The sequence below is a fragment of the Zingiber officinale genome, chromosome 8B (assembly GCF_018446385.1).
Source record: "Zingiber officinale cultivar Zhangliang chromosome 8B, Zo_v1.1, whole genome shotgun sequence".
Taxonomy (NCBI): domain Eukaryota; kingdom Viridiplantae; phylum Streptophyta; class Magnoliopsida; order Zingiberales; family Zingiberaceae; genus Zingiber; species Zingiber officinale.
Genome location: NC_056001.1, coordinates 66,498,329 through 66,506,744, shown reverse-complemented (window position 1 = coordinate 66,506,744; position 8,416 = coordinate 66,498,329). Strand labels below are relative to the sequence as shown.

At 31.9% G+C, this 8,416-nt stretch overlaps 1 protein-coding gene across 1 annotated transcript; it reads right to left on the bottom strand.

The window, feature by feature from the left end:
- Positions 1-1,744: 1,744 nt before the first annotated feature.
- LOC122017714 (beta-glucosidase 26-like) lies at positions 1,745-4,856 on the bottom strand. The gene is made up of 11 exons (XM_042575393.1): positions 4,612-4,856; positions 4,425-4,483; positions 3,939-4,014; positions 3,778-3,849; positions 3,611-3,698; positions 3,274-3,517; positions 3,064-3,179; positions 2,723-2,940; positions 2,601-2,632; positions 2,232-2,334; positions 1,745-2,160 (listed from the first exon to the last, which is right to left on the bottom strand). The coding sequence occupies exons 1-11, from the start codon at positions 4,835-4,837 to the stop codon at positions 1,883-1,885; spliced, it is 1,512 nt and encodes a 503-aa protein (XP_042431327.1). The 5' UTR covers positions 4,838-4,856; the 3' UTR covers positions 1,745-1,882.
- Between the last annotated feature and the right edge of the window lie 3,560 nt (positions 4,857-8,416).

The following is an 8,416-nucleotide window of genomic DNA, read 5'->3' as shown; positions in this document are numbered from 1 at the left end:
AAGTTTGAATTTTTTAACCTAAAAATTTATAGTAAATTTTGGAAAAATAATTCACTAGTTGCGATATTTGAGAATTATTGATGTTACAATTGTTATTAGATTTGTATTGTGATTTTTATAATTATAAATAATCAAAAATTAAATAATTATAAAATTTAGAGAAAAAAAATTGTTGGGATAAGAGTTAAAACCGTTCTTAACGAGATTGCTGAAGAGTTTTTGATAGATTTTATTGTCGTTTATATACTAAACTAGAATTGGTTAAAAAATTGATAACTATATAATAATTAATAAGTTTGTATAAAAAATATCATTTCAATAATATTTTACTTCCATACTTTTGAATGGGTTAACTATTAAATACTTTTATTCTATAATTTGAAAATTTAATATTCAATATTTTTTTATTTATATTTTAAAATTAATTAATTTACTATATTAATTCATCACCTCCCGGTAATTTTGAATCCCCTTGGGAACCATGGAGCTAAATGAATATTATGAACTTATTAACGGTGTAGGTGTCAGTGTGTCACTCTTCCTACTCCTCTCAGATTTTATACATTTTGTCTATTTGCCAGTGTCGTAACTTCTCGGTAATATATATTTCATAGCTATGTTCCGGAAAGTAAACAGTATATTTATTTAGATAAATAATTTAATGAGTGATTTTCATTATTTCTTTAGTCAGTGAAAAAAAAAATAACCACCTAAAAATTAATCAGATGAATCCCTGACGAAACTGATCAAGCAAGAAAGTAACATTAAACCACAAACCTCCATAGATATGAGGTACTAGCATATATTTGATGCATAGGACGTACACATCTAGGGATTTTTGCTTGGACTGATCTCATCGGAGAAAGCCACCGGGTCGAGCTTTTCCTTCTTCTTGATCTTTGTCTTGCCCTTGGAATGAGGGACGGAGTGATCAGACGTAGATAGCTTGGAGGTGGTATTGGAGAGGAATTGGAGTTCGCTGAGGGTGATGCGATTTCTCTTGGTAGGGGGTCAGTTGGGGGAAGGGGCCGCGGTGGCGAAGACACAAAAGTAGGTCTCTTGGCCATCGCCCGAGAATGGCACAAGGCGATGTTCTCCTCCACCCGAGAATGGCACAAGGCGATGTTCTCCTCCACCCGAGAATGGCACAAGGCGATGTTCTCCTCCACCCGAGAATGGCACAAGGCGATGTTCTCCTTCTCCGCTTCCTCATTCTCTTGATTTGGGAGAGGATTGAGATTAAAGGGTTGAGAAACTCAACTCCACTATTCCTGAACACCGATTTTTTTCATTCTATTACTATTATAGATAGTCAAATAATAGAAAAAAATAGATTCAATTATCATTGTTCTTATCGAAAATATAAGGCTGTTGAAGAAGGATTGAGACTGTTGAAGAAGACGCCTTATTTAATAGAATCAGAATATTTGAGAAGGAAAAAATAAATGGTTTTCCACTTATTTAAATGAACAATTTAAAAATGATTTCCTTTATAAAATTTTCATACCGTAATATTTTGATATGTAATTTAAAATATTTAAAATTTTGTATGCATTTTTTTAATTGTACTAAAATTTTGTATGAATTTTTTTAATTTGAACAATTCATTTTTGGTGTGCCTAGTAGTTTTAGCATGTTTACTTGAAAGGATATTAAATGGGGAAGATCACCCATGCTAGATGATCGCTTGCAATCGATGATCATCCAACAACTTGCCTTACTCGATGCTCTTCAATGTTTACACGATAGGATAGTACAAAGATTGCAAAAGATCGAAAATTGAATTAATTTGCACACAAAGATTTCACTTAAATTGTGCTTTTATTAAACAAACCCTAACAAGAAAACTCCAATAAACTTAATCTAAATCGAACTTGATCACTTAATCTGACTTCCTTTGTAGAATTTTTTTGAACCAATAAGCTGAATTCTTGGGGAACCGCTTCTTGTTCTTGAAATCTACATATACTATACCAAATCTCGATGTGTAGCCCAACGCCCATTCAAAGTTGTCGAGAAGAGACCATGCAAAATATCCTATCACCGTAGCGCCGTCATCCATAGCCCTCTTTAAGTTAGTTATGTAACTCTTGAAGTAGTTAACTCTCGTTGTATCTTGCAAAACTTCTGGAAGAGTGGCATTTCCTGGCTGATCCATTCCTGTGATGAACAACGTCGTTACGATGGATGAATATTTGGATATTTGGAAAACAAATCGAAATAAGATTTACCATTCTCGGCTAGAATGATGACGGGATTTTGGTAAGTTTCCTTCACATAGGTCACGGCTTTGTAGATTCCCCATGGAACTATGTAGAGCCAATACGAATTAGCCTAAAAAAACATTTAGATTCAATGCTAATACAATCCATCAGACTAGAATGTACAAACTTTATCACCAAAAGACAAATCTATATAACACAATCTATGAAATGCTACTCTTTTGTATAAAACCATGTTTAAACGTAAATATTTAATCACTATTAACGAAATTCAAGTTGAGTATCATAAAAAAAAAAAACAAGAAATGACATTGTTTTGTTATAGCATAAGATATGATAATAATAAAATTTAGTGAAAAAAATACAAAATAAATTTACCAGGGGACCAATTGGCACACCATCTCGATCGTCTAAAAGATAATCAGAAAATGAATAATATTAGTATAACATAAAATATCATTGATCGAGTCATTATCAAAAAAAGTTCGAGAAAATCTAACATTTGTATTCGACATGCCAGTCAGCTTGATAGCTAACAGGCTTCGGATCAACTACTCCGGCATCCTTCATATAGAAAGATGTATATTGATTGACCCCCACATAATCGTATGAACCTTTCACCATTTCCACTTGTTCTTCATTAAATTTAAGAAGTCTTTCTTTGACAATGACTTGCATTGATTCTGGATAGTATCCATAAGTTAGAGGGTGAAGGAACCTACAAAGAAAAAACAATTAATTGAATGAATAAATCATCCTTTAATACAATTGAAATTTTATTTCTCAATCAAACATGAAAAATGTTTTTAAAAAAATAAAATGAACTGAAACAAGGTCTCACCATCCAATGTGGAAATCCCTAGCTCTTTGAGCTGCGGCTTTATCTTGCACTGAGTAAGTATAAGGTTCATACCATACAAAATCCAAAAGGATTCCAATCATGCCTTTTTGTTCTTTCTGAATCGAGTTTATACAAGAAACACATCTTGGATGAGGAATCATATTTCATTTTATTCACCAAATATAACTCAATGAACAAAGTACAACTTACTTGATATTTTTCACGATATCTTTTCACTGCAGTTGCATGAGATAGGATAAGATTATGTGCCGCAATATAAGGCTCAATGGTTGAGTTTCCCCCAGCTTTACAACCAGTACATCTCCCTGGGGCATGAATACCATCATCATACCCAAGAGCCGCTATACACCTAGGCTCATTAAAGGTGAACCAATTCTTGACTCTATCACCAAATCTCTCAAAACAAAAATCGGCATAGTCCGCAAATGCATCCCTAAAACACATATCAAATAATATAACAAAATTATCAAATAGGTTCAACTACTAATGAATATAAAAAACATGGTTCATAACCTTTAAAACTTACACAATCTTCGGGCTTAACCAACCCAAGTACTCCTCATTAAGAGCCAAAGGAAGATCGTAGTGATAAAGATTTGCATATGGAGTAATGCCTATTTCAAATCAAAAATTTTTAAGACATATATATATGAGAAACATATTGCTCATTGCTAAATTGAAAATTTAACATACCTTGTTGTATCAAGTAATCAATTAGCTTATCGTAATAATCTACACCTTCCCAATTGACTTTACCGGTTCCATCTAGATGGGAAATTTTATATGAAAAATATACTTAAATTGAAAGTTCGGACTGAATATAAGAAAATAAAAAACACAGAGATATTCATTACTTGGAAATATTCTACTCCAAGAAATTGAGAATCGATACGCATCGAAATTGAAATCTTTCATGATATCAACGTCTTCCTGCATTGATCATTTGGTCATAAATTGAAGAGAGAGAAAAACAATTTCAAATGCTTATATCTTACATATTGAATTCTTTAGGATGTCAACAAATTACAAATGCTTATGTCTTACAAGCTTCAGCTAAATTACGACACATCAGACAATAAAAGTACAAGGGACACAAGTAAAAGTAAAACGTGCATGCTTTTTTATAATGTATCCAGCCCGTTGTGATCCTTTTGATGATCTTTCTCCAATACATAATTTTATGTAACTTAAAACTAAAGATCAAAGATACAACCATTATTAAAGCAGAGTTATAGTTTGGTGCTGTTTTAAAATTCAACCTGTAGTAAATCATCCCTGTTTTGCTCTCGTAATTACAATTGAGAGAAAAAAGGGGGGAAATGAACAAGAGAAAGGATAACCTTGTAATGATGATACTCATCAACTGTAACATCAGCAGTAGCGTTGCCAGCAATTGTATCTGCATTCACCATAAGAAGAAAAAAAAAACCCCTTTAAGCATTACGCAACACGTCAACATTAACCCACACAAATCTGAAGAGGATACGAAGCAAAAGAAACAGAAATAACATAACGATCAAAATTTACTTGGGATTCTAACGAATGCGTCCCAAATGCTAGGTCCTCTGCCCCCTTTGAGCGCCATCCCTTCCACTTGGTAAGCAGATGCTGCTGTCCCAAACACAAATCCCTCCGGGAAGGACTCGCGGCTGAGACCGTGGCCAGCATTGGAAGCCTGACTTGACTCGAAAGAGAGTAAAAGGAAGAAGACGATGAAGGAAAAGAAGCAAAATGGGGATCTCTGGAAATCCATCCCTAAGAGGCAACGAAGAGACAATACAGCAAGACAGGTGGAAGTGCGTTTATATAGTGGAGCTTGAGCATGAGTAGAGATAAAGATCATAATTAAATCATTAAAAAAATCATTAGTAAAAAAAAGGTTATAGATAAAATTCACTAGTAAAGATAAGAATCATAAGATAAAAAATATTTTTATCTAGTGAAAATAATATTAGTGTCATAAGTAAACTTGTTTTGAATCAAATGATATTTGATTTAAAACTCATTAATTTTAAAACTGATTTATTTATATTTTTAATATAACTTACTTTCTTATTACGAATCATAGATTCTTTACTTAACTAATTTTGACAAATTTCAAAATAAAATTATATTAATATTCTTTTTTTTACACAAAAAATAATTTCAAGATTTATTATTAAAAAATAATTTTAAGATTTATTAATAATTTTTGGGTTGTTTTTTTATATAAATATATACATTGTTATGATTTTTATTTTAGTAGCACATCTTAGAATTGACAGCACCGCCAGCAGAAAAACTTCTATTAATATCTTAAATCGGTGGCATGAGAAAGCATAATTTTCTTAGCCTTTTTGCTAACATCAAATGTAGTATATGTTCTTATCAGTTTTATATAAATAATTAAATTAATTTTTTATATGTATATGCAAATAACTCTATTTCTCACAGACATGTGGCATAGCCGAGTTAGTTATCACATAGTAAATTTATAGAATTGAGTCAGGATCGAATTCCGGTAAAGACTAAGGAATTATCCTCTCATGTGATAGCTAGTTTCAATTTCCTAATTTACTCCCTTCTAATGATATGAGATAGTTGTGGAGGGCACTAGGATGAAAAATGCAGAATCTATTTTTCGCAAACCTAAAAATAAAAATGATTAATTAGGTCAGGTAATGTCAAACCTATGACGATTGGCCCATTCTTAAAAAATTTTCCATCGGCTTATTTCTCGCAAACCTACCGTTGCAATTAGGAAATTAATCAATGGAACTGATCGAATTGGAAATTTGGTTTTTCAAAAAAAAAAACATATCAATTTTTTAAATTTATTTTGATTTTAAAATGTAATTAAACTGAAATATTATAAATCTTTTTGAAAAAGGTAAAATTCGTCATCCCTGATAGTTCTCACGACTATTTCATATTATTGGAAGGGAGTAAATCAGGTAATCGAAAATAGTCATCACATGGCAAGGTAATTCCTCGGTCTTTATTAGTATTCGACTTTACTCAATTCTACAGATCTATGTGATAACTAACTCAGCTATTCCAGGATTAGTGATTTATTACTCATTGATTGATCGATTAATTCGGTAACCTATCTAATTAATCAATTTTATATCAATTTAGTTTACTCAATTTTATTGATAAAGTTCAGTTCGGTAAAAAGAAAATTTAATTAAATCAATTTCAATATATTTAATTCGATTGGTTAGATTTTGAACCGTTTACCCTAAATATCAATTGTTCAATATGATTGTCCGTGAATAATTTTGATAAAAAAAACATAGAAAGGAGAAAATCAAATGACGTTTGAATTAATCAACGCTAAACGAAAGTTATAAAGATTTTTCATAAAAAATATTAAAAAATCAATAATTTTAAAACTAATTTGTTTATTATTTAAAAAAATTAAGATAGAGATATGAGTTAAGGAGTTTAGAAAGAGTAAATTTTTTTTGATAAAATAAGTAAAGGATAGGGGTATAATCAAACCGAGCCGAACAAAACTCTTGAATGTTTGAGTTTAGCTCATTTATAATTAAACCGAGCTCGAGCTTTATTTAATAAATATATTCATAGCTCACGAACTTATTCGAGCTTTTATCAAGCCTAAACAAGCTTAAAAAATATAAATTATAAATTTAAATATTATTAAAAACTAAATTATATATTTAGAGAAAATTTTAATATTCTTATTAAAATTTACTATTTTATTCTACTAAATAAATTTAATATAGTTATCTATATATTTCATGAGTAGAGTATAAAATGTATAAATTCAATATCAAAACTATAATTTTTTATTTAAAAGTTAATTTATGAGCTTAACAAACATGTTCACGAGTTAACGAGACAAATATTGTGGAACTTGAGCTTGATTGTTTATCTTAACGAGCCTCATTAAATGAGTTCAAACGAGCTTTTATCGAATCAAGCGTTGAATAGCTCATGAGCGGTTTGATTCATTTACATCCCTAGTTAAGGAGTTTAGAGTAAACTTAATTAGAAAAAAAATGAAGAAAATAATGAAATTTGAATTAATCAACGACGTTATAAAGATTTACCATAAAAATCATTTTAAAAAATCAAATGATATTTGAATTAATCAATGCTAACTAAGTGAAAATTTATAAAGATTTTAAAAATTATTAAAAATCATTATGTTTAAAATTTATTTATTTACACATTTTTTTTAAAAAGTTATAGATAAAACATAGCCGTGTGCAATTTTTCATGTCCCATGTATCCCTATATTTCAGGCGAGCAATAATTTTTTTTAAAAAAATATTATTTTAAAAGGAGACCTAGCTATACTTTGAAACCATTTGCCCAAGACGATCCAAACGGTATCAGATCAACAATTGATGTCAATCAAATTCATGAAGTGAGCCACATTATCCACAAATGGCTCTATTTTGTTAGACCGCTGGGGCCGGCTAGAAGGGGAGTTGAATAGCCTATGAAAAATAAAGACCAACTCTTCTCGAACTTCTTAAACTAACACTTGCATAATAATTAAATAGATAAAAAGTAAAAAAAGAGGCACACAGAGATTTATTTGGTTACAACCGGGGAAGTTGTTAATCCAAGGAACATGTCGCACTAGTATCTCCTTCAGGCGGAGAAGCCTCTTACAATGATGAAGCGTAAAAAGAAAGAAGCTAACTAAACTGACGCGTACAAGTGGAAAATTGGTCGGGGCACTCCGAAGGGTTTCAGGCGCCCTGGGGGGATAAAATTTTATCCACTACGCACGGATCGCGGTTTGATCGCGATCTGGATGAACTTCTCGTCCGAGCACCCGGGACCCCAAAGTCAACCTATGTTGACTTTTTCGGTCCGGACCCTCTGCTCTGGTTCCGCCCGCCTCGGTCCGGGTCTTCTGCTCCTGTTCTGCTCGCTTGGGTGATCTCTGCCATTCGGAATAGGGTCCACCCGAACCCAGCTTCCGGTCTTCTCGAACAAGCTTCCGCTCCGGCTTCTCGTCCCTCGGAATCGTCGTGTGCTTCCTTCTATAGAAAACTCCTTATAGAAGTGTGTGCTCTTAATCCTAATATAATAACAAGCACATATATTTAGTATTTATTTCTTTGACTTATCAAAGGGTGAGATTTAGCTCGATAAATCAATAAGCCCAATAAGTTGGGAAATGATATTACTTATAGTGTGTGTTGTTGATTATAGAAGTAAACTTTGTCCTAGTAATCTAGGTTGATAATGCCCCCAAGAGGAGCTCATAAGGATTGTCATGTTAAACCCTGCAGGTGGACTTAGTCCGACATGACGATAAGGTTGAGTGGTACTACTCTTTGATTGACATATTAATTAAATGAGTTGTCAG